Here is a 26711-nt window from a genome sequence, read left to right on the forward strand (position 1 = left end):
TATTTTTGAGAAAGAGAAAGCAAGCAGAGGAAAAAGAGAGGGAGGTGGGGGAGGGGCAGAGAGGGACAGGGACAGAGGATCTGAAGCAGGCTTTGTGATGACAGCAGACAGCCCAATGCAGGGCTTGAACTCAAGAACCCCAAGATCATGACCTGATGAGCCAAAGTCAGATGTTCAATGGACTCAGCTACTCAGGCGCCCCTGGAGTTATGTATTTTTAAAGTACTTATGTTTTAGAGATAAACAATGTATTATTTGTAGACGTCTGGGATTTGGTTTAAAATAATCCAGTGGTAGGGGAAGCTGGGTGGCTCAGTCTTTTAAGCATCTGACTCTTGATTTCAGCTCACATCATGATCTCATGGTTCATGAGTTCAAGTCCTGCATTGGGCTCTGTGCTGATGGTGAAGGGACTGCTTGGGACTCTCTCTCTCTCTCTCTCTCTCTCTCTCTCTCTCTCTCTCCCTCTGTCTCTGCCCCTCTTCTCTTTCTCTCAAAATAAATAAGTAAACTTAAATAGATAAACAAATAAATAAATAAATAAATAAATAAATAAATCCATCCAGCGGCAAAGGCAGGGTCCATAGCAGATGAAGGAATAGTCGTAACAAGATTGGCCATGGATTTATAAATTGGATGAGAGGTACAAGGCAATTCCTTATCCCAGGTTCTCTACTTTTGCATATATTTGAAATTTTCTTTTAATAAAAAGTTTCAAAAGATTAGCTAATCCATTGCCTCTCTCCTATTTCTAAAAGAGCTATAATCCTCCTGATTTAAAACAGAGGATAGTCTTCAGCCTTGATGTAAGCCTAGAAACTTGCCCCAAAACAGATCCTTCCCTTAGGATTGTTTTTCTATAAGGAGGTGGGATGAAGGGGCAGACTAGAATCCAATTCAAGTCTTGAACTCCAGATAGCTGACAAGTTTCCAGAGAACTGGAACAGGAGTATCAGAGTCATGGAAGATGTTCTGGAATAAGGAAATGCTCTTGATGCACATAAGACTGATACAGGGGGATGGGGCACCTGGGTGGCTCAGTTGGTTAAGCGTCCGACTTCAGCTCAGGTCATGATCTCGTGGTTCGTGAGTTCAAGCCCCGCGTTGGGCTCTGTGCTGACAGCTCAGAGCCTGGAGCCTGCTTTGACTTCTGTGTCTCCCTTTCTCTCTCTACCCCTCCTCAACTCGTGCTCTGTCTCTCTCTCTCTCTCAAAAAGTAAATAAACATTAAAAAAAAAAATTAAAAAAAAAAAAAGACTGATACAGGGGCATTGTTTGCCAGCAGGAGACTTCTAAGTCTCTGAAAAGTCAGTGGTTCACAAACCTAAAACACATCCTCTTATTGCACTAATCCAAGAAATGCAAATGAAAAGAATGAGATTCTTTGTATCACACTGGCAATGAAAAAAATTATAAAGCCCAGAGTTGCTGTGGGTGTGGAAAAATAAGAATTCTGATATATTACAACCTGAATGGAAATTAATACAACCTGGCACTGTGTGTCAAAATTGGACTCAGCAACTCCATTATGAGGAATTTATAAGACATGAATCTGAGATGTGCACAAAGCTCTAGTGTCAAGCATAATCATTAAGAGAGGTAATTACAATAGGGAAAAACTCTATCTAGTACGGTGGTTTTCGAGTATATCCACAAATTCTGATACTGCTCCTTCCAAGGCATGGGAATAATTCCCCTTCCCTGTGTGTGAGCTGTCATTAGTGACCAACTTCTAATGAACAGAATATGGTGAAAATGGTCAGTGTGACTTCCAGGTAGATCACTAAAGATACTGTGGCTTTTGTCTTGCTCTCTCTGTTGGAATCACTTGTCCTGGGGGATGTCAGTTGCCATGTCATGAAGACACTCAAACAGCCCTATAGAGAGCTCATGTGACAATGAACTAAGACATGCCAATAGCCATGAGAGGGAGAGATCTTGGAAATAGATCCTTCAGTTGTAGACCAGTCTTAGGATGACTGCAACCCTCATACCATCTTTTTTTGAAAACCTTTTTATTTTTGAGAGAGACAGCGTGAACGAGGGAGGGACAGAGAGAGAGGGAGGCAGAATCCAAAGCAGGCTCCAGGCTCTGAGCTGTCAGCACAGAGCCCAACATGGGGCTCGAACTCATGAACTGTGAGATCATGACCTGAGGCAAAGTCGGATGCTTAACCAACTGAGCCACCCAGATGTCCTGGTGCCATCTTGATGCAATCTCATGAGACACCCTAAGTCAGAACCACCCAGCTAAGCCATTCCTGAATTCCAGTTCCATAGGAATTGTTAATTCATAAATATTTTTTGTTTAAGCCATTAAATCGGGGGTAATTTGCTGTAAAGCAATAGATAACACTTCCAACAATAGAAGATGCATTAAATAGATTATGGTCCATCCACATGGTGGTATACTGTGTTGTCATTAAAAATAACATTTTCCATATATAATAGTGTAGGGAAACAGTTTGATAGAAATAAAGCTGGATACCAAAATGCATATGAAACATGAATGAAATGTGAAATACACATATACAGAAAAAAAAGAAATGTGCCAATATTTTAAATGTACTTATCTCTTGGTTATACAGTTACAAGAATTTTTCTTAGTAAAAATATTTAAAATGTAAAGATAGTTACAAAATGAAGTTTTTCCTCCCTTATTAGAATTCTACCCCTACTCCTTCTTTCCAAAGGTGATCATTGTCAATATATTTTTATAATGAATATACTTTGAGAAAAATGGTTTCACATATATTTTTACATAAATATGTATGGGTTTTTTTGTTTACATAAAGTAATCACTAGTTATTTACCATGGGCTTTTCCTATATTCATGTTTCTTGGTTATTTCTACATAAACATACAGTTTGGTATTTTAATAATTTCAATCGTTTGATCTTCTGCATATTGTTTATTAACTGAATCTATGAGTATCTAACCACATTCCTATTAATGTTTAACTAGCATGTTATTTTGTTTGTTTTTATCATAAGTGTACTCTAATTCTGATCTGCTGTTTCCCCCAGTCCCCCACCTGCCTCCCCTCTGGTAACCACCAGTTTGTTCTCTATAGTAAGAGACTGTGTTGTCTTTTTTTTTTTTTCCCCTTTGCTTGTTTGTCTTAAATTCCACATGAGTGAAATCCTAGGATATTTGTCTTTCTCTGACTTATTTTGCTTAGCATTATCCTCTCCAGCTCCATGCATGTTGTCGCAAACGGCAAGATTTAATTCCTTTTTATGGCTGAATAATATTCATATATATATATACATATATATATATATACATATATACATATATATATACATACATATATATATACGTATATACGTGTATATATATATACACGTATATACGTATATATCATGTAGATACGTACGTATCATGTAGATATCATGAGATTGCATCATATATATATATATATATATATGTATATATGTGTATATATATATATATATATATATGATGCAATCTCATGATATCTACATATCACATCTTCTTTATCCATTCATCTACTGATGAACACTTGGGCTGCTCCAATAGTTTGGCTATTATAAATAATGCTGCAATAAATATCAGGGAGCACATATCCCTTTGATTGTTTTTGTATTCTTTGGGTAAATACCCAGTAGTACAATTCCTGGATTATAGGGTAGTTCTATTTTTAATTTTTTGAGGAACCTCCATACTGTTTTCCACAATAGTTGCACCAATTTGTGTTTCCATGGACAGTGTTAAGAGGGTTCCTTTTTTAAAGTTTATTCATCTATTTTTGAGAGACAATGCATGTGTGGGTGGGTGAGGCAGAAAGAGAGGGAGCAAGAGAATCTCCACGTTGTAAGGCTCTCCAGAGAGCCTGATGCCGGGCTTGAACTTGAATGGTGAGATCATGACCTGAGCCGAAACCAAGAGTTGGATTCCTAACCAAGACAGCCACCCAGGTGCCCCAAGAGGGTTCCTTTTACTCTGCATCCTTGCCAATGCTTGTTTCTGGGTTTGGTTTTGTTTTGTTATAGAGAGCACGAGCAGGGGAAAGGGGCAGAGGGAGAGAGAATCTTATGCAGCTCCATGCTCAGCACAGAGCCCCATGCAGAACTCAATCCCACAACCCCAGGATCATGACCTGAGCTGAAATCGAGTCAGTTGCTCAACTGACTGAGCCACCCAGGCACACATTCTGACAGGTGTGATGTGATACCTCATTGTAGTTTTGATTTGCATTTCTCCGATGATAATGTTGAGCATCTTTTCAGGTGTCTATTGGCCGTCTGTATATCTTCTTTGAAGAAATATCCGTTCATGTCTTCTGTCCATTTTTCAATTGGATTGTTTTTTGGTACTGAGTTGTAGAAGTTCTTTATATATTTTGGATATATATACTGATGAGTTTGCCTTGAATTTTCAAACTACAAAAATAAATGTCTATAAAGTAAGTGAGTGTGGTTTGCTAACACACTTAGAATAATATGTCAGGGGCACCTGGGTGGCTCAGTCAGTTGAGTGTCTGACCCTTGATTTCAGCTCAGGTCATGATCCCAGTGTTGTGGGACTGAGCTCCATGTCAAGCTTAAACTCCTGCTTACGATATTCTCTCTCTCTCTCTCTCTCTCTCTCTCTCTCTCTGCCCCTTGCTCACTTGAGCCCTCTCTCTCCAAAAAACAAAACACACACACAAAAATCTCTCTCTCTAAAAAAAGAAGAGTATCTGTCAAGGAGTAAACTCTATGTTAAATTTGTTAAATGCACAAATCAGCAATGTTTATAAGCTGGGAAGTTTTAATTCTTGAGTTACACGATCATATGGTAATGGCTTTAGCAAAGCTTTAAATAAAATGCTGCTTAAGTACCAAGAAGAGGCAACTCAGGGAAGTTTCAGGGAAGGCTTCCTTGTCCTTTGAGGTTGACAGATGAATTAAAGTTTAGGCAGAAAATGAGATTCCATATGAAAGAGAGAACAGCATGTTCAAAGTCATGGAATGTAAAAGGAAAAATTTTACAAGTATCACTGAAGGTGGCAGTCGAGATAAAACCAGTGCTATTGCAAGTGAAGGTGGAATTTTTTAAATGTTAATTTTCTTAATAGTAATTTAAAATTTGGTGTCATTTCCTGTACTTGCTGTTCTGAGTGCTTAAGATTCATGTTGTTTCATGGCAGATGTTTTAAAAGACCTATTTTGACACCCCCCCCCCCCCATTCATATGAAGAAATGAAACACAAAGAGGTTCATAATGACGGATCTCAGATTCTTACTGCTCAGAGGCAGAGCTGGAACTGAAACCCAAATCCAGGGTTCTCTCCACTATTGCCAGCAGAGTTTCAACAGGTCTCCTCACCCGCCTTCAGCTTCAGAGATAGAAGACTAGGGAAAATGGTGTAGTTACTTTTGTAAAGACTAAACACCTCCTGCATTAAGTACTACCTTGTCTTTTCCAAGTACCTTCGTGAGCACCATCTCCAGATGCTGTTACCACGTGTCTCCTCTGCCACACATCTTATTTTTCTTGAACAAGAGCACTTTGTTCTGGTTCCAACAGCTTCTCTCACACTGTTCTCTAATAAAGACAGGCTGCAATAATAATCCCAAGTCCTGACCAAAAGTGATCACAACTACATTTGAAACAGATACACTATGAATGCAGGAACACTATATTTATTAGGTCAATAATTCATTTTTAGCAATACAAGTACAGAATATATCACAATGCTGGTTACAAACATACTTAGTATGGTTCAATGGTTACACATAATGGTGGGCACTACAAGTTTGTGTTAAGGATGATATGAAAGGTCATTCTGACACAATGAAGAATCGTCTTAAAAAAAATCTATCAATGACCCTAGATATTTCTATAGAAATTACTGTGGCACTATTCGTGGGGATTTTCATGTAAAGAATTGTTAGTAATTTGTTTCATTAAGAGCTTTTGAGTCTACTAACCTAAAATCCCCTGTTGCTTAATAAAGTATAAAAATAGTACTGACTTGGTAATATTTAATAAAATGTAGCATTCATTCACATCATAAAAGTAGAACTAAATTGAAAAGTTTTAGTTACCATGGCAACATATCTTTCCATAAAAGGAATATACAGAAATGAGTAATGTTACACAAATGGTACCTGCAACAGTTATTTAGTGATCCAACACTTAATTTGTGCACCACAAACCAGGTTTTCTAGATATCTATATATAGCATATATTTTTAATCTTAAATTTTACTTTTGAAAAAAATGTGCACTTCAACAAACTCACTAAGGCCACTCATGCTATAGATACCTAGGATTGCAATTAAAGAATAGTATTATTTAATAAATCCTAAAGCACATTCCTTCAGATCACCAACAGGGTAAAACCAGTTTTCTGCCTAACACATTCCTGAGATTTGTGGACAATACAACTACTAGTGTTCAAGCTGGATAGTAATCCAAGTGTCAGATTAAAAAATTTTCTTTTTCCTAGCAAGAACTGAGGTCCTCCAAAGCCAAGAGGTGAAATATATACATTAATTTTTAAAGCAAAAATAAAACTCTTAAAAAAGTCTATACTTATATAAATAAGTATTTTTCCAGTAGTAACTTTGCCATCCAGGAAAGGAAGAGTTTGCAAGCAGCAAGGCTACAAATTCTGGGGAGAAAAATAAAGACCAAGTGGTAGTTAAGAATACCTGCTACTAAGCAAACCGTTGTTTCAATTCGTAAAGTACGGCCACAAGCTTCAATTGTGTTTCAGGTGTGTTTACTGTTCAGCATTCTGTTTGCACGTAAGGAGCTACCAAATGGCACTCCCATTTATGTATAAGATTGCAGCCTCTGTACTTAATTTTCACAACATTATGAACTCTTCCCAAACAGGCTGGGAACAAAGGCCTTTGTCAAATCCTTTATTTTCACTAATGAGCGCATACTGCACAAGGGTTACTACAGAGCAATGGTGAGTTTGTTTTTAACCAAGCAGAGACAGAGCTTTGATGACAATAGAGGTCCTAAAGCCTAGGGCAAAGTCAGCTTTGGGAACCCTTAAATATGGTGTTCTAAAAAACCCAATCAGTTCTGTTACACTGGATGCTGGAGTGACTGACAATCTGTAGCACATGAGTATTTGTAGAGCCCCCTGATGCACCCAACTTGAATAGCACCAAACTTTAGGAAAAAGACTGGGTAAGAGGAAAGAAATGAAAGTCAGGAAGAATGAGACCAAAGGCCCATTATTATTTTGCTGAACTTTCAGAAATATCTTCAGGTTGGTTTAGGCTTCCTTACACCTAACCCCACCCTATGTGAAAAGCTTGTGCAAGCTATTGGTTATTGTGAGGTAAATTTTAGTCTTTTCTTTCTTTGAGATTCTTTTTAACCCCATAAATCATGGTGACATTCACCTCTCTAATTTACCCTAAACATCCCTAGGAAAAGGATAAATCCCACACTTAAAATCATAAGGGTATTTTAGAACCAGAATTAATAACATATTGTTAGATCATTAACAGAAACTGGCAATCTCTTTTCTCATCCTACAGTGTTTGCATTAAATCAAACAGATTTACAGAACACTACATTAAAGCAGTGGTAATAAAGGGAAACTACCAATGGTTTTTAGAAAAACTGGCTGCCACTTAACATTATCACCCTGTGATCTTAGGCTTCTAAATATCATGTTGTTTTATAGCTCAAACTGAATTAAGAGAGGATGAGGCCTTAAGTCATTTGCTTGATTTTATCATAGGAAATGCTGTATGTGCACAAAACCAAAAAATACAGATTACAAAAAAAAAAAAAAAAAAAAAAAAAAAAACTTCGTATGGAAACGTGAGTTTCAAAATATTTATTGAAAAACAATTTACCATGACATTCCTATACCACAAACATACCACAGGACTCTAAATAACCAACAAAAGTATACAAAGCCTATCCTGAAAATATCTTTGGAGGTATTAAATATATAGGCCCACGAGGATAGAGCTGAGTAACTTAAAAAATGTTAGTCCTTGGTCACAGACTATTTGGTAATTAACAAAGAGGTGCCTCTTGGCATTAGACTGCAATGAGCTGGGAGGGGAGATGCAGGTGTGCCAATGTACTCCTTTTAAAATTAAAAAGAAACTAATTCAATTTGAGGAATAAACTCAGGTTTTGAAATCATAGTTATAATCCTAGGGTCCAGGCTTGTTTCATCTCTTTACGTACCTCCCCCAGTCAATCCCCTCCTGGGGTCTTAAAAACACTGGCTCATAACTAACAAGACTGCAAATTATAGTTTTAAACAAGATTAGATTTGCGAAGTTCAAAAGTGTTTAAAATCAAATTGATCTGAAATCTCTAATTAATTTTTCTGTACTCAATGTGGCAGACAGTTTAGATTTCTTCCCCCCTCCAACCCCAACGTGCATGTTAAAAGAAAACCAAAATTCAACACACATTCACTCACCCACAGACTACTCCAAGCATTAGCCAAGAGTAACATCTCTAACAGCCAAGTCATGAACCCCTGAAAATAGGGGGGAAAACCCTGATTCTTAACTATAGAGGCACCCAATAGGCCACTATAATAAGAACTGAGGTAACAGCAAAAGACCTTTTGTTTCTTGAATTGCTACATGTTACAACTTCCCAAATTTGAATATTAATTATCTCAACATTAAATAACCCGACTGGGTTAAAATTTAAAAAATCAAAACCCAATAAAAGGAAGACAAGTTAGTGAAATAGATATATAATTAGGGGATCTTTGTATTTGACTCTTGAAGTTCAAATAAAACGACCCAGTTGTACTATTATTACCATAAAAACAAAGGATCTCAGAAGAATTGCTTCTTTTGGGCATTCATTTTTTCATGAATCCCCACAAACCACATAGTAACCTAAAAGTCCCTCCCAAACATGAGCTATTATTTCATGACTCTTAGCCAATATACTTGTTAATTGCACTGATTATTAGGGTAACATTTAAAATGAGGGGGTTGGTTGCAGCAGATATTTATAGACTTGCTTATGGCACTGCCATCTGTGCACACTGACTAAAGATATGCCACTGAAATTGCCAAATTTCCCAAGTTTCGTGTCTAATTACATGAATATAAGTTTTGCATTATTACTTTTCATCATATATCTAAATGAAACATTCTACTGATAAAAGTATATGCAGGGGCTAAAATAATAACCTAAAGCCTCTGGTCCAAATAACCCCTTTCTAGATTAGGCTGGTCCATTTTAGGTCCTCCTGGTCCTGTCAGCAAATGCTATCAGAGCATCTTGCATTGTTGTACCAAAAAACCCCAACACAACCAAAGGGTTAATAAAAGTGCTGGTCTGTCAGCTTTTCTATGATTTACAGATCAACACTGGTCCAGTTCAGATGAATCTGACAGTCCTTCTCTTGTAAGAGAGCTCTGGAGTGGCTGTATCCACTTCCGTGGGTAAGGTGGCCAAACCTAAGTCAGGATGTCCCTCTTCTATCAGCGCTGTGTTAACTTTTCCATACTGCATATAAAGATTTTCCCCATAAAATTTCTTTACAATACAGTATTGAATACCTCCACAAGGAAGAATTATATGTTAAAAAGTTGTTAAAATCATCCTTACGTAATAAGAATGCAACTCTTTTAAACTCTTAAATAGTTTTATTTAGGGGTTCTTTTCAGGCTTTCTGCAAAATGAATTATTTTTTTAAATGAAAAAAAAAAACAACAACAAAAAGATTTCCTGTTGTTTGTTCTACTAGGTTGAAAATATGGGCCAGACTACTTATACATGCGGTACATGCTGAATATAACTAAATATATGCTTATTCCTACAGACACTCTGCAAGATAGGGATCACCCAAATAGGGTCAATGGACTGGACCAGTGTTTCAATGCAAATTCCAGCCCCAAAAAACAACATGGTTTTGATTTCACAGTATGAATTCCCTGGAATCTGGGAAAAGGTAAATTAGTTAACTGAGGTACTCCCTCAGCAGCTCGGTCCCTCCACATTCTGAGAAATCAAGAAGGACTGTACCACTTCTTCAGTGGACTGGGGGCTGGTGTTGACGTCTTCAAGAGCATCGGTCACCGAATACTGACGATCTCGCAACCGGTTCCAGTTAGACAGAACGTTGTGATATTCAAACACTTTCTCATAATTCCCAATGGAGTTGTAAAGTTTAATGAGACCTCGGTAGTCATATTCTAGTCCACTGTAGCCTTCACCAAACAGTTTCTTCCCTGAAAGTAAAACACACACACACACACACACACACAAAGAAAGAAAGAAAGAAAGGTCAAATAATGAAGCAACAAGAGGTTCTTAAAGACAACACAAGTTCAATTCTTTAAATAAGGTGGCTTGGTTTTATTTCCTAGGATAAATGAGAAACTAATGAGATTGCGTACCCACAGACAAGATAAATATATTCGATTACATTAGAATTAAGAACTTCTGTTCTTTGAAAGGCACCATTTAGAAACAAGCAACAGAGTGAAAGTTATCTACCTGCAACACATATAACCAACAAAGGGCTTGCTGCATCCATAGTATATAAAGATCTTCTATAAACCAGTAAGGAATGATAGGCAATTCAATATAAAAATAGGGAAGAATTTTTTTTAAGTAATCACTACCCCCAGTATGGGGCTCAAACTCATGCTCTACTGACTGAACCAGCCAAGTGCCCCAAAACAGGGAAGAATTTTAACAGGCACCTTAGATGATGGCCACAGTATCTTATTTTGTAAAAGGCCTGAAAATGGAAACAATCCAAATGTTCTGAATATCCATTAACAGCAGAATGGATAAATAATGATACACTAATCCAATAAAATATAGCGCTGGAAATTAATAAACAACAGTGATATGGAACAACACAGATGTATTTCACAATTCACGTTCACCAAAAAGAAACCAAAAAGAAACCAAAAGAAACACTTCCCTACACAACATATAGGACATGTTGATATGTTGATTTCTAATCAGTTGACTAACAAAATTTTAAAATAACATACCAATCGCTATAGAGCGCAAATAAAGTTTCTCAGCATTTTCATACTGATTCATGTCATAATTGTATAAAGAAGCCAGATGTCCCACGGAAAGGGCTACTTCATAATCTTCTTGACCAAGAAGTTGCTCTTTAATCTGAATTGCTTTGATGTGCATTTCTTCAGCTTCCTGAAAAAAAATGAAGCTGTATTAGCATTAGATTATATTCTTTCTTATGTTAACAATTCTTACCCAACAAGCAAGATTCTTCTAAATGCCAAAAACATGGATGGCATAACATAATCAGATCAGAAACCATACTATGTTAATCCAAAAGTCGCCTATGCGCAGCATTACTACTTTGGGAAGTTACACACTTAGTTGATGACAGTAATAGTGTCCTATGCCAAAAATGATGAGAAAACTTGTCCTGGTAATAAAAAATTATTAGAAGAAATTAACATTAAAATTATTTTATTATTATTACTTGATTAAGTAATACACTTGATTAAGAATTTATAACCCAAAATTCTAAAAGAGAATTCAGTAAATTTTTATCATTACAATTAATAACACCTTAGTATCTGACATTCCCTGTATACCAGCCTGATGCCCCGCTAACAGCTATGTTTTAAGTCTAACTATAATAACCATAATAGCCTTTATGGTTTTTGATGTAGTCTTATTTTTCCAGGGTCTGGATTTTGAATTTTGTTTATATTTTGACTCTGTTGTTTTACACTAGCTATCTTCTCAATTTTTTCATGGAATAAGGTAGGAGTAAAATAAATGTACACTCTGTTATTTTTAAAAATTGTTTAACGTTTATTCATTTTTGAGAGACAGAGAAAGAGGGTGAGTGAGGGAGGGGCAGAGAGAGAGGGACACACCCTGAAGCAGGCTCCAGGCTCCAAGCTGTCAGCACAGAGCCTGACACAGGGCTCGAACTCACGAGCCATGAGATCATGACCTGAGCCGAAATAGGATGCTTAATTGACTGAGCCACCCCATTAAATGTACACTTAAATAGTTAAGATTACTGATGATGTATTATTTAAGACTTGTTATTTAAGACTGGACTTTATTACCTAAAATTATTTAGTAAGAGAAAAATGTAGTAAAACAGGCTTTTACCTTAAATTTTCTCATTGACTGGTAAAGTCTTCCAAGGTTTCCATAGTGTTTTGCAGTCTGTACATTAAATTCCCCAAAAGCTTTTTTAGCTAGTTGGAGTGAAGACAGGTGCAAATCATGAGCTTCTTGAAGCAGCCTCTGTTCAGTTTCTTTATTATGACAGTCAATTGCAATCTCCTCTAAAATAAGAGCTGATTAAGAAAGCAATAAAATTAGCGTAAATAAAACCATCAAAGCTAATCAGAGCATATAATTTAAAATTAAATTCAACAAATGTTTGTGGTTATGGTTTAGAACTGGTAAAGATGAAAATATTCCACTTTAATGAAAAAATATACTTTGGGGAGGGTCATTCTACTTCGGATAGTATAATGAACTTCGAATTTAAAAACAATGGTACACATCAAATATTTTGCAGAATTAATTTCTGCTTTACTAGAGTGTTATATTTTGCCAATGTGAATTTCTTACGTAAAGCAATCCAAGACAAGGAGGAAAAGGCAAAATTTTTAAAGTTATGAAACTGTGTCAAGGAGTACCTAAGTACATTTTGAAGCCAAACTTTATAAAATATAACCTTTAACCAAATACAACAGAAAGAACTGGTTTCCTCCTACTCATTTGACCAACTAAATCAGGCAAGAAGACAGTGCAATTTCAAAGTCACATACAAGACTTTCAAATTCCACTTAAAGTCTTAAAAATACATATTCTTTTACGAGGTGATTTTATTTCTAGGAAAATAGTCCATATGCACAAAAGTAAAAGAAGTTTAGTTCATTATAGCATTAAAAATTTTTTTTTAATGTTTATTTTTGAAAGAGAGAGAGAGAGAGAGAAACAGTGTATGAGCAGGGAAGGGGCAAAGAGAGAGGGAGACACAGAATCTGAAGCAGGCTCCAGGCTGAGTTGTCAGCACAGAGCTCAAAGTGGGGCTCGAACTCATGAACCGTGAGATTATGACCAAGCCAAAGTCAGATGCTTAATTGGCTGAGCCACCCAGGCACCCCCATTATAGCATTTTTAAAGAACAAAAGGTTAAAAACAATATAAAGGACAAATAATAGAGGTGAGGTTAAAAACATCAGAAAAGGATATATATCCGCATGTACTGCAATGAAAACCTGTTCACAATGTATAAAGTGAAGAAAGCAAAATACAACTAAAAAAGTTCATTCATTTCATAATTTGGGGAAAAACAGTATAAAAAGTATTCACCAAAATGCTGAATCTGGATTAGTGGGATTTCAAGTGACTTAATTTATTATTTTTCTTTTTTCTCTAACTTTTAATTTTTACATTAAATATGTATTACTTGTGCTTCTTAAAAATGCAAACCTAGAGAGAAAAAAGAACCAGTTCCAGAATTAAGGTAAAAACTTCTCCAATATGCATGGCATTACACGAGTGGCCCAATCATGCTGGCAAAATAAATGCTTTCAATGAAAGGGCTTTGGTGGTGATTAGAAGAAAAGTGAAAATAAGAAGAGAAGAAAGTCAGGGCACCTGGGGGGGCTCAGTCGGTTAAGCGCCCAACTTCTGCTCAGGTCATGATCTCATGGCTTGTGAGTTCGAGCCCTTATCAGGCTCTATGCTGACAGCTCAGAGCCTGGGGCCTGCTTTGGATTCTGTCTCCCTCTCTCTCTATGCCCCTCCCCGCTCACACTCTGTCTCTCTCTCTAAAATAAATCAACATTAAAAAAATTTTTTAAAAAAAGAAGAGAAGAAAGTGGTATTTAGTAAGAGTGCTGCAACCTGATATAAAGCTGCGTTTCAAAATCCTGCACTATAAAGTTGAAGGTATGTAAAAACTCATCTGTAGTCTGCTATCCATGTTACTGTGCAATAATCATGTGCTATTCTTTCATCCTCCTCTCAAAAGAAATGAATGAATGAAGGCATGACAGAGAGGAAAAGGAGGAAGGGAGGGAGGAAGAAAGAAAAAAGAGACAAAAGATATTCTGGCTTATTAAAAATACTATATGAGAGAAGTTAACCTTTTTACTATGAACTACTGGAGATTCTTAAGTAGAGCTGCAGACAGATACATTAAATCAATGACCTGGCTATCTTAGTAATATATAGATATAGTCTAATCCTATGCTACTACCCAAGGAAACAAACAGTCTTAACATATACCATATATCATTTAAAAAAATATGAGACTAGACATATATTACAACTGACAGCAAAAGAAATCTAAATATATATATATATACACACACACACACACACATATATTGGAGACTAATTGCAAAGGGTACCTTTCACCCTCTTTGAAGAAGCCAAAAGAAGATGATCTTCAGGTAGAATGTGGGTAATGATACCAATAGCTCTTTCTGCATGAAATCTGCAATACAGACATATATACTCTGGCATTTTTTAGTTACAAATAATTAAAGCATTTTTTAAAAAATCACAATTTATAATGTAATACCGATGGAATTTCTAAAACTATCTGTGGTAAAGGGTGCTGGTTTTTGTTTTTTAAATTTCCAATCTGTTGTGGACTGAACTTTTGGCATCCAACAGATTTCCATCTCCCACAGAATAAACTGTGAAACTGTTACTACAGCCTACAAGTCTCAACATGATCTTTCACTGGGGCTGCTTCTCCAACCTCATCTACATTCTCAGAAACAGCCCTCTCCTTGCCCTCCAAACACAAAGGCATCGCAGTTTTCTGAACATGCAAAAGCATACTCTCACCTAAGATTCTTGCACTTGCTTTACCGTCTCTACAGAATACTCTGCCCCTGAATATCCATCCATGGCTTACTCTTCAATGAAAAGCCTTTCCAGACAAGCCTATACAGAAGTCCCTAAAATATTTACTATAGTTCTTTACTCTTAGTTTATTTTATTCTTCTTCACATAGCAAGTATTCTCATCTGATGTGTTTGGTTGTTTGTTTATGGCCCCTCTCACCAAATAGAAGGTAAGCTATCTGCCTATTTTATCTACCAGTTCCTCTCAAATAACTCCAAGTCTTCTATCCCCATCTGCCAGGTAATTATTAATTTTCTCATATCTGTCTTCCAATTCACTAATGGTCTCTTTTGTTGTGTCCAATGTGCTGTTTAACTTGTCTACTGAGTTTTAATGTCAATGACTATGTTCTAATACTAGCTATTACATTTTATTTTTTCAAATAGCTCTTACTGAAATATGATTCATACCACACAATTCACCCATTAAAATGTACAAATTCAGTGGTTTTTAGTATATTCAGAGTTGTGCATCCATCACCACAAGCAACTTCAGAATATTTTCATGACTCTAATAAGAAACTCTGGCATGGGATGCTTGGCGGGGGGTGGGTGGGTGGGGCAGGGGGCGCCTGGGTGGTTCAGTTGGTCAAGCATCTGACTCCTGATTTCAGCTCAGGTCATGATCTAATGGTTTGTGAGATCGAGCCCTGCATAGGACTGTGCACTGATAGTGTGGAGGCTACTTGGGATTCTCTCCCCACCCCCCCCCGTGCCCCTCCCCCACTCACGTGTGGCACATGTGCATTCTCTCTCAAAATAAACATTACAAAAACAAAAACAAAAAAAGTCTCTCTTGACTTTCTTCCAACTCTATCAGCCCTAGGCAACCACCAATTTACTTTCTGTCTCTTACGGATTTGCCTATTCTGGACATCTCATACAAATGGAATCATACAATATGTGGTCCTTTGTGACTGGTTTTTCAATTAGAAGAATGTTTTCAAGGTTCATCCAGGTTGTAGCATCTATCAGTTGTTTTATTTTAAAATCTGCCCTTTTTTTCACCTTTATCTACCCTCCAAAATATTACTGATTCCTTCTTTTACATCAAGGTCAGCAAATTTATTCTGTAACGAGACAGATAATAAGTATTTTATGTTGTGTGGGGCCATATACTCTGTCCCAACTTCCCAAACTCTCCTGATGTAACAAGAAAGCCACAGACAATACATGAGTGAATGAGTATTGCTATATTCCAATAAAACTATTTTCCCCATAGGCCATAGTTTGCTAACCCATTTTATATATTTAATCATTTAAGAATACTTACTTTATAGTATCAACCAAAAAGTTTTGTTAGCTGATACTGTTTGGGTTCTAATCCTGTTCATTATATCTGCTGATTCCCACTAATAGAAGAAATGCTTCCCTAGTGGATTTTGAAATATATATTTTTAAAGTCTATTTATTTTGAGAGAGAGTGACAGAGAATCCCAAGCAGGCTCCATGCTGTCAGCACGAAGCCTGATGCAGAGCTCAAACTCACAAACCATGAGATCATGACCTGAGCCAAAATCAAGAGTCAGATGCTTAACTGACTGAGCCACCCCGGTGCCCCTATTTTGAAATATTTTTATGGTGAGTTCATCTTAGGTAGAGCTAGATCTATGGAAAATCTGTATGGTTTCAGTTGAGAATTAATCATTTTCAAGAGTTTTGCATTTTCTTCCAAAAGGCATCTGAGGAGAACTAGCAGTCCTAAAGTACTTTTTAAATGTTTTCCTTAGTTTGGGGGTTCCTGAATGTATGACAGTTATAAATTCTTCTATGAGGCTCCTTTTTTGTTCAACTGAGAGCCCAACCTGAGATGAACAAGTTTCCTTGCCCTCTTTCTTGCCAATGGGAAAATTTTTTTTCCTCCCAGTCTGCCCTTTCTTTCCCTGAGGGTGCAACCTTGATCTTGGCTTCATCTGAGTGTTTCACTTCTAACTCACACCTTCCTGTGGGCTAAACGCCTCTTGAATCCAGGATTGCTGTCGAACCAAGGGTACAGAAACTTCTAAGCTTTCTCATCACCCCAGGGCAGTTATGCCATAGTTCATGTCTACCCGATTGGATTTTAGTCCATGACTGGCCCTTGGGGATTTCCTCTCTCTTCCTGAAGCTCAGTTACACATTTAAAAAGATGATTGTTATATTTTATTCAGTATTTCTGCATGTTTTGAGCAAAATGTTTCTAAGTCTATCATTTAGACAGAGGCTATTGTATTACCCAAGAAAAATTATTAAAGCATTCAAAAGATAAACCATATTCTGCATGAAGATATACAAGTCCCAACATTAAACCACATAAAATCTAAATGAATGGCTTATAAATTGGTACTATTTTGGATGACTTCAAAAAAATTTTAGGCATCTTGTTAAGACTCCAGGAAGACAAATTTAATCCATAAAGGATTAAGAAAAACAAAATAACAGCAACAACATTTAATCTCTCACTGAAAAGGAACGTGGAACTTACAGTGCATTGTCAAATTTCCCAGAGCTATACTGGTGAACATAAGAAGAATAAGCCAAGTCTTCATGAGCTGTTGCTACATGGATATTTTTGCCACCAAACACTGACTGCCGAATGTCAAGGGCTGCCTGAAAGAGTAATGAAAATACTACTATAAATCCTTAGAAAATGCTACCCAGTAATATTAAGCACCCTAGTAATTTAAATATATATTCTATGTACAATCTCATCAGTTTTGAGGCAAAAGTCCTACTGTATTTAAATCACAAGAGAACATAAAAATCACTTATAAGGCCTGATTTTCTGAAGACTGAATCGAACTTAAAAGGCAATGGTTTCATACTATAAAAATCATTCATATATCTAGGAATCATATCAGTATTTTTGTCTATGTCCTTCTTCAAAAGTGAACTATAAAATCAAGAATGCCTTGTCCAGAGTGATGGCATAACACATTTACCTGAGAATGACTAATATAAGACCTAAAAGAATTGTTATCAACTCTCGTTGCTATTACAAAGACAGCTCTAATGACTCATACCAAATCAACAATGAAGACAAGTCATTACGGGGGCAAAATGATAAATGGAAAAGTACTCTTAAATATGAGCCCACAAGCTAAAAATTCTTTTCCTGGATAGTTCTCTTTAACTCTTAAAACATTTACTTTTAATCCTTCTAGATATTATTTAGTAAAATAATGTGCCATATTTGAGGAGGGGCTCAGAAAGAGTTGTTCTTAGAAAGCGGGTTATACACCACAAACAAATACAGGTCAGCAAGTCAATTCCGGTTTAAAGAAAAAAGTGCAACCATTAACATACCTGATAAATTGCAACAGACTGACAGATATTATCTACATTGAGTAAGTAGAACCCATAATCTAGCAGTGTATCAGAGTATTTTGGGTGTTTGGATCCAAAATGATCCCTATAAAAAGATATAAAACTATTAGGATATAAAGCAGGGAGAGACAATTTGAAATGGTATTTTTATTAATCATCACCTACCGTGCCAAATACACTGCATGTTTAATTAGCTGTTCTGCCTTCTTAAATTCACGTTTTACAACACAAGCCTAAGGATAAAGCAAAAGATTATTAAACAACTCTCAGTTAATTAGTGTGCTAAAATAAGTACATATTATATATTCAGACTATAAAGGTCAAAAGAAAAAAAGCATCTTCAAACATAAATAAAAGGGTTCTATTTATTAATTTCTTCCCTTCCAAGCACTTGAAAATTCTATTATAAGCAGATCTGTACATATTCTGGGAAATTACAAAATTAAAAATTTTGACAGTCATGCCCAATACAAACCTGTTATAACAAAGTTATCTTACAAAGCTGGTATACTCCCATCCTTCCAGATTACATAATAAGTAAGTGGGGGGGGGAGGGTTCAATATAGTATTTTCTAAGCTGCTTATTTATATCTCAGTTCTAGAGTGGCTTAAGTATCTTGTAGTTTTCCTCTGTTAATTTTAAAATGCATAGAATTTCAAGTTTTCTTATTCTTAAAATATTCTGATTCATGAAAATAGCCAATAGTTTTCAAACTCTAAATATTATCTGCATATAGAAATACAAATCTTGGAATCTTGCACCTATATATATTAAGTTTATTTTGAGAGAGAGAGAGAGAGAGAGAGAGAGAGAGAGAGAGAGAGAGAGAAAGGATGAGCAGGGGAGGAGCAGAGAGAGAATCCCAAGCAGGTTCCGTGAGGCCAGCGCAGAGCCCAGTGCGGGCTCAAACTCATGAGCCATGAGATCATGACCTAAGCCGAAACTAAGAGTTGGATACTTAACCAAATGAGCCACCTAGGCACTCCTAAATCTTGCATATATATTAAACTGTCTTAACATTAAGTGTATATTCAATGTTTTAAATTAATTAAAAATATAGTAATATCCCTCTTCTAGCTCTGATAATCTGAATAAAGTTATGCCACTTACTTGTCTAAAATGACTTATTTAAGAAGTTTCGCAGAATCTTAGACCCTTTTAAATTACAAATTTAGGATCTTTATTCTAACTGAAATTTCCATAATTAAAATCAACCAAAATGGAATACTCAAAACTGAAAAACCTCTGGGTAGAAAGAATATACTTGAAAAGTATGACACTGTGAGGCTGTAATACTACCACTCTAAGATTTAATACTAGGTTAGCCTTGAGGAGAAAAATGACCAAAGTCCCTACAATTGTGGCATAAGGAATTGAGGCTGCTGGAAAGGCTAAGAAAAACAAAAGCAAAATTGGGGCGCCTAGGTGGCTCAGTCAGTTAAGCATCTGACTTCAGCTTAGGTCACATCTCATGGTTTCTGAGTTCTAGCCCCATGTCCGGCTCAGTACTGACAGCGCAGAGCCAGTTTCAGATTCTTTCCACACACACACCCCACCCCTCCCCCTCTCATGCACACGCACGCACGTGCACGTTCTCTCTCTCTCAAATAAATAAACGTAAAAGAAAAAGAAAAGCAAACTCAAGTTAGGATAGCACCAAAATAATGTTTCAATCTGTACTTCAGTGAGTTGTATTATCAAAATGAATTTTTTCATGGGTTTTCTGGATATAGGAAAATTAGCTCAATTCTATACATAGGATAGTTTTAGAAACCAGTTTTCTAAAACTGAGCATAGAAACTTAGAAAATAGACCTTGTTGGTCCATGAAGTACATAATACCTAACTTGTTAAATAACAAGTTAACTAAAACAGATTTAAAGCTTGCTAAATCTTGTAATTCATTAATAATTTTAACATTATACTCACCTTAGAAGCTTGTCTTAAAACATCCACCACAACTTTGACTGGTAAGCCCACTGTGATTTCTTTCATTGCCTCAATGCACCATTTGTAAGCCTAAAAAATATTTACAAAGAGTAAAAACTGATTAATCAAACTGACAGTATGTAATGAAATGATTGTGTATCTCTCTCCTAAGCTTTCAAGTACCCGAATAAGAACACACACAAAGTATTTACACTTAAAATTTTCTGAGACTAAGTTTTCTTGAAAGCCTAAGTTTGTTACATTTTTCTTTGAAAAACTGACAATGAAGAAATCAAGAGCATGTTCTTTCTTGCCCACAAGCCTTTGCAGATACTGCTCCCTCTGCCTTGTATACATTCTTCTCTCCTGAACTCTTAAACCCAAGTTAAGTTAACCAAGTTAGTTAAGTTAAACCCACCTAACTTGTCTTTCAAGCCCTAGATTAGGCTTCCTATACTTTCTTCTCCTAAGGCAATGCTTATTATTTTGTATCTTAACTACCTGTTTAGTTGAGTGCTCACTTTGTGAGAACTACTACTCTAAGCACTTTATGTGTATTAACACATTTAACTGACACAACAGCCCTATGAGATGCAAACTACTATGTGAAAATGAGGTGCAGAGAGGTTTAGTGCCAGGCAATGTGTTAACACCTAGGTATCTATTGGGAAATAAAACAATATGTCCTTCCTCTCCCAGTGCTTAGTGGAAGAAAATACTTCCTTTGCAAGCTTCCTTCTCTATTCCACCTAAAAGATTCAGAAGCAATTTTTATATAAAAATGAAATGTATGTGATTTAGGCCAAGAAAACCTGGTTTGTTAAGACACTAAATAACCAGATGTTGTTTCAGAGTAGTAAGTTAAAATCCTTCAAACTGTAGTGGACTGTAATACTGCTTTAAAATATTTACTGCTCCTGGGGTGCCTGGGTGGCTCAGTCAGTTAAGTGTCTGACTCTTGGTTTTGGCTCAGGTCATCATCTCATGGTTCATAAGTTCGAGCACTGCATCAGGCTCCGTGCTGACAGCACAGAGTCCGCCTGGGATTCTCTCTCTCCCTCTCTCTCTGTCCCTCGTCCGCTCTGTCTCTTAAAGTAAATAAAAAAAATAAAAAAAAAAAATTTAAAATATTTACAGCTCCTCTTTGGGGAAGGATATACTTCCCTTCCACATTAAAGATGACATGGTCATGTGATTTCCTTTGGCCAATTTAAAAACTAATTAAAATATGAGAAGTGAAATGTGTGATTTCTGGGAAAAAGCTCTTAGAGTAAGTAATACTTCCTCATGATGTTTTTGCCTCTACTCTAAGGCTGGTAATGTTCTAAATAGAGGATGCTCACCACATGGTTTTGATCAAAGTGTAAACAATGTTAAGCAGAGCCACAGGCATCCCAAGACAGAATGTAGCATGAGCAAGAAAACCTTATTTTTCCATGTCATTGCTATTTTGGGGCTTATATTACCTCGGCATAGCTGAAGCCATGCTAATATCAAAATATGATGATAATTCATTAAGCTATATCCTCGATATTTGCATACTTTTCTGTAGCTATCAATGACAAACTTATCTATTTTTAAAAGAATAAGCTATCTAGGGTGCCTAGCTGGCTCAGTTGTTAGAGCATGTGACTCTTGATTTTGGGGTGGTGAGTTCAAGCCCCACACTGGGCACAGAGTTTACTTAAAAAAAAAAAAAAACTATCAAAATCCTTCAAGATACATTTACGGCCTTAAACATTCCTCATGAATGTGCTGAGTGTTGCAAAGACCACGAATAAAAAACAGTATAAACTCTTAATCTAAATGTAGACACAAAATAACTGTCAATTAAACAGTAACTGCCTAGTAAAGAAAGTGGAAACTGATAAATAAAAGGCATTTTTGTTCCACTGAATACACTGGTGGGTCTGGACCACCAATACATTGGTAGAACTGGGTATGAAGCAAAGAATGGCAAGATATGAATCAATCTACGTGACAGAAAGAAGAGTGCAGAGTTCCAGAGGACAGTATGAACAACAGGAATGAAAAGATGAATCAGAAGTGGCTAAGATGAGTTCCTATGCAGAGATATAAAAAGATGGGGGGGGGGGGGGGCGCACCTGAAGAACTTTAGAAGTAGGCATTTCTTTCTCTCTCTTTTTTTTTAATTTCATTTTTTTAAAAACGCTTATTCATTTTTGGAGAGAGGGAGCGAGAAAGAGAGGCAGAGGGAGAGAGGCAGAGAGAGAGGGAAACACAGACTCTGAAGCAAGCCCCAGGCTCTGAGCTATCAGCACAGAGCCCGACATGGGGCTTGAATTACTCACGAACCGTGAAATCATGACCTGAGACAATGTCGGACGCTAAACCAATTGAGCCACCCAGGCGCCCCTCTTCTTTTTAAGTAAGCTTCACACCCAGCACGCAACCCAATCAATGCCAGGCTTGCATTCATGACCCTGATATCAAGACCTGAGCTGAGGGGTGCCTGGGTGGCTCAGTTGGTTAAGCATCAGACTCCGGATTTTGGCTGAGGTCATGAACTCAGGGTTGGTAAGATGGAGCCCTCCCTGTGCGTTGGGCTCTGTGCTAGGCGTGGACCTGCTTGGGAGTCTCTCTCTCTCTCTCTCTCTCTCTCTCTCTCTCTGCCCCTCCCCAACTTGTGGGAGCATGCATGCACATCACTCTCTCAAAATAAATAAACTTAAAAAAAAAAAAAAAAAAAAAAAAAAAAAGACCTGAGCCAAGATCATGAGTTGGATGATTAACCAAATGAGCCACCCAGGTGCCCCTTAAGGTAAGCATCTCTACTACTCAAACTGTTGTTGGAGATCTCTCTCTCACTTCCTCCTTTACTGTCATTGGAGATCTCATAAAGTCAGCTATCCACACAAAGGTCTTCTGTGAATGGGTTCTTTGTTCTTGGTGTGTGAAAATAAAAGAAAGAGGCTAAGTTCTATATTTGGGTTGAGAAGCTATGGAACAATCATTGCACACAAGGGGCAGCAAAACAATCCATCAACAGAACTAATTCAGCAGATATAGGATTCATCATCAAACGTAACCAGAAAAACATACATAACACCCCTAAGAAATTGCAGGCATGCTGGTAAAGGTTTTAGATTTTTACAGGTGGGTTTGATGTCTTCTTACATGGATATGAATAGCAGGATGATCCTAGCAGCAGGGTTGCACGTCATTGTATAATCATTCTAGAATTTTCTAGCTTTACCTCTAATTGTAATTTTCCTTTATGGAGAATATGGAATATATTAATGGGGCAAAAATCAAGATAGGAATAATTATAAAATATGAAAGTTAAATGACAGTTATGTGGCAGCATAAAATACTTATGATATCCTTCCATAAGTAAAGCAATCAAGTAAAGGAGTTAAAAAGACATAAATCACTTCTCAACTACATATTCATTAGTGCTGAAGCATTAATTTAATAGTATAAAGACAGGAGCAAAGTTATCTTTCTCATAAGGCAGAGGAAGGAGAAAAACAATGCAATAAAGTATAATAAATAAAACCTAGCTTCCCATTAAAATGAATGCCTTCAAGTTATGATATTTTACCCAGAGCTGCACATCCAATAAGAAACCATCTATAAAGGTTCATTTGACAGAGCATGCCCATCAAAATAATTTAGATAGCAATATATTTGGTCAAATTAAAAACAAAATAGGCCATAAATCATATATGTGTATGTTTAAAATACATCTCACAGAATGTTTTTTTGTCTCATTTTAAATATTCCATTACAAAAAATAAAATCAAAACAAATAATAAATATTCCATTACAAATGTGTATTGCTTTAAGTAAATCCAGTATGTAAAAATATGATTAGACAAATATAAGATTGTATGATTTATCCTTTCAAAATTTTTATTTTATTATTTATTTTCATTTTTTAAACAAATTTCATTATTTTTTTTTAAGTAATCTCTATACCCAATGTGGGGCTCAAACTTACAAACTTGACATCAAGAGTCACATGCTCTACCGACTGAGCCAGCCAGGCACCCCCAACCTTTTTTTTTAAATCGAAGTACAGTTGACATGCAATGTTACAGTGGCTTCAGGATACAACGCAGTGATCTGACAATTGTATACAATATGCTATGTTCACCACAATAAGTGTAGTTCCATCTGTCACCATACATTATTACAATATTACTGACTACAGTCCCTATGCTGTACTTTTCAAGCCCATGACTTATTTTGTAACTGGATATTTTGTACCTCTTAATATCCTTCACCTATTTCTCCCATCCCCTCAGCCTGTACCTATTAGTTTCTCTTTGTTTATCTGTTTGTTTTGATTTTATCCTGTTTATAGCTACCTGCTGATCACAATGAAATGCACTTCAAAACACTCACCTCATCATAGTGACTTTTTGCAAATAGTAGTGCACACAGTTCTCCATACAGTGCAGCTTTGTTTGCTTGCTGGCCATGTTTTGAGAGTTTATCCATATATGTCTGAGCTAACTTAAACGTCTCTTCACCCAAGTGATATTTGCAGTTTCCATTTCGCACATGAAGCAACCTGCAAAACCAGAAATAACATTCCTCTATTTTTGACATTTCTAGCATGGTCCTCTCACAGATCGCTACTTAGTACCACCCAAATGAGTTAAGGAAACTAGATGTAAGAAGTACGGGGCAGCACTGGAAAATAACCATCTGCCCCAAACCATGACTGACTAAAGCACACAAAGAGTTGTCTCTTCCCAGAAAACTACCCATGATTAATCTCATCCAACTCTGATTCTTTTTCTTCTTTAAATATTTTGCATACTTTGTGCACTCAGAATGTGCTACATCTAACCCTTAACTCTTTTTGTTTCAAATCCAAAAGTAATGCAGTCTCATTATAAAAAAATTGGAAAACAATGAAAAAACAAGATCAACATGAAATACTATTACCTACCATTACTTTCCATTCTTTTGTTCTAGTTTATTTGTGCAATACTTGATTACTAACTTTATCTCATGTTGCTTCATAAATGCTCATTTTTTGGTTATCTTTCCAGTAAGGTAGGTTGACTGAAAATAGTGGTATTGTCACCTATTTCTTTTATAACCTTTATCTTCTACGGTGGAAAAATACAGTTCTTTACACAAAGTAACTGTAAAACCATGTACACTATCTAATGATATGTAAGAGTAGCAAAATGCATTAGGTCAGATTGTGGTACCAACAGACTACATACATCTGTATAGACTATGCAAGACAGAACAGTGAGGAACTGACATATATTTATGTATCTATTATAATGCTGGCTAGAACTTTATGTGCATGTATTATGCCAATACAATCTTCTGAAAATGCTCAGCCCTGAGAGGGAACAGGGTATAAAAATCATTTAAAAGAAACCAGGTATGGAGAATCTGGGAAGGATTCTTCAAGAATATAAAAAACAGATATTTAAAATTTATTTTTTCTAACTATACCAAAAATATTAACAGATCAATGACTCGGGATGAGAAACATGTAACAGTCTTCTAATCGCTATCATTTCTTTGTACAGTCAGGGAAAGCAGATGGAATAACTTCAAATGAACCAAGACAACTCAATAAGGTGGCAAACAGTATACAATGCCAGTGTGTATCCTTCCAACATTCTTCATACAGTTATCTGCTTTTAGAAAAGCCTAAAACCCTCCAGCAAAATAATATACTAATGTTAACCAAAGATTCTGAATTTTTTATAACGTCAAATTCAAACTTAAAGCAGAAATAAGCAGTCATTTTCAGGCTTTCCTAGAATGGAGAATTGAATGGATTTATATTTTTAAGCAGAAATATAAAAGAAAAAATGTATGTTTTGGTATACATTTCAAGTAAAAAAATTTTTTCAATGTTTTATTTTTGAGAGAGAGAGAGCATGAGTGGGGGAGAGACAAGGAGGGGAAACAGAGGATCTGAAGCAGGCTCCAGGCTCTGTGCTGACAGCAGAGAGCCCAACGCAGGGTTCAAACCCACGAACCATGAGATCATGACCCAAGTTGACGTCAGACGGTTAACTGACCAAGCCACCCGGGCATCCTGGTATATAGAAAATTTTTAATGCTAAAGTAAGTGTACTGATACAGAAAAAAGAGACAATGTCATTTGACTGCCAAGTTGCTATTCTAATGGTCAAGTAGTTAGCAATGATCCCTGTCACAATGGAAACTACGCACAGGAAAATAGAACTGAAAACTAGTAAAAGATTACTGGAAAAAGAAATATGCTGGTTCATATGATAAAGTTTTGAGAGACTCTTACAGTCCATTATTGACTGAACACCTATTATGTGCCAGTCATTTTTCTAAGTGAAAGGGATGCAGTGGTAAATAAGACCCTAAGGAGATTCACTCTAGGGGGAAGGAGTATAGGATAGGCAGACAAACACACCAAAAAGTAAGACATTCATTTAAAAATAAATGCGGGGTGCCTGGGTGGCTCAGTCAGTTAAGCATCCAATTCTTGATTTCAGCTCAGGTCATGATCTCATGGTTCTGTGAGTTCGAGCCCCGCATGAGGCTATCTGCTTGGGATTCTCTCTCTCCCTCTCTCTGCCTCTCTGTCTCAAAAATAACAAATACACTTAAAAAAATATAAATGCTACGAATCTTATAAAAA

The 26711-nt window shown here is 36.4% G+C and overlaps 1 protein-coding gene across 1 annotated transcript in view; it reads right to left on the bottom strand.

Annotated features, from left to right (window-relative positions):
- Positions 1–5635: 5635 nt before the first annotated feature.
- APPBP2 (amyloid beta precursor protein binding protein 2) overlaps positions 5636–26711 on the bottom strand; it is a 51708-nt gene continuing 30632 nt past the window's right edge. The window contains exons 5-13 of the mRNA XM_078437416.2: positions 24461–24629; positions 20090–20179; positions 18326–18393; positions 18140–18245; positions 17319–17443; positions 14351–14436; positions 12087–12277; positions 10976–11141; positions 5636–10198 (exon numbers count right to left, since the gene is read on the bottom strand). Coding sequence (XP_078293542.1) covers positions 9945–10198; positions 10976–11141; positions 12087–12277; positions 14351–14436; positions 17319–17443; positions 18140–18245; positions 18326–18393; positions 20090–20179; positions 24461–24629 — 1255 coding nt within the window. The 3' untranslated portion in view covers positions 5636–9944. The remainder of the gene's footprint in view (positions 10199–10975; positions 11142–12086; positions 12278–14350; positions 14437–17318; positions 17444–18139; positions 18246–18325; positions 18394–20089; positions 20180–24460; positions 24630–26711) is intronic.

This window comes from Panthera onca, chromosome E1 (genome assembly GCF_046562875.1).
Source record: "Panthera onca isolate mPanOnc1 chromosome E1, mPanOnc1 haplotype 2, whole genome shotgun sequence".
Taxonomy (NCBI): Eukaryota; Metazoa; Chordata; class Mammalia; order Carnivora; family Felidae; genus Panthera; species Panthera onca.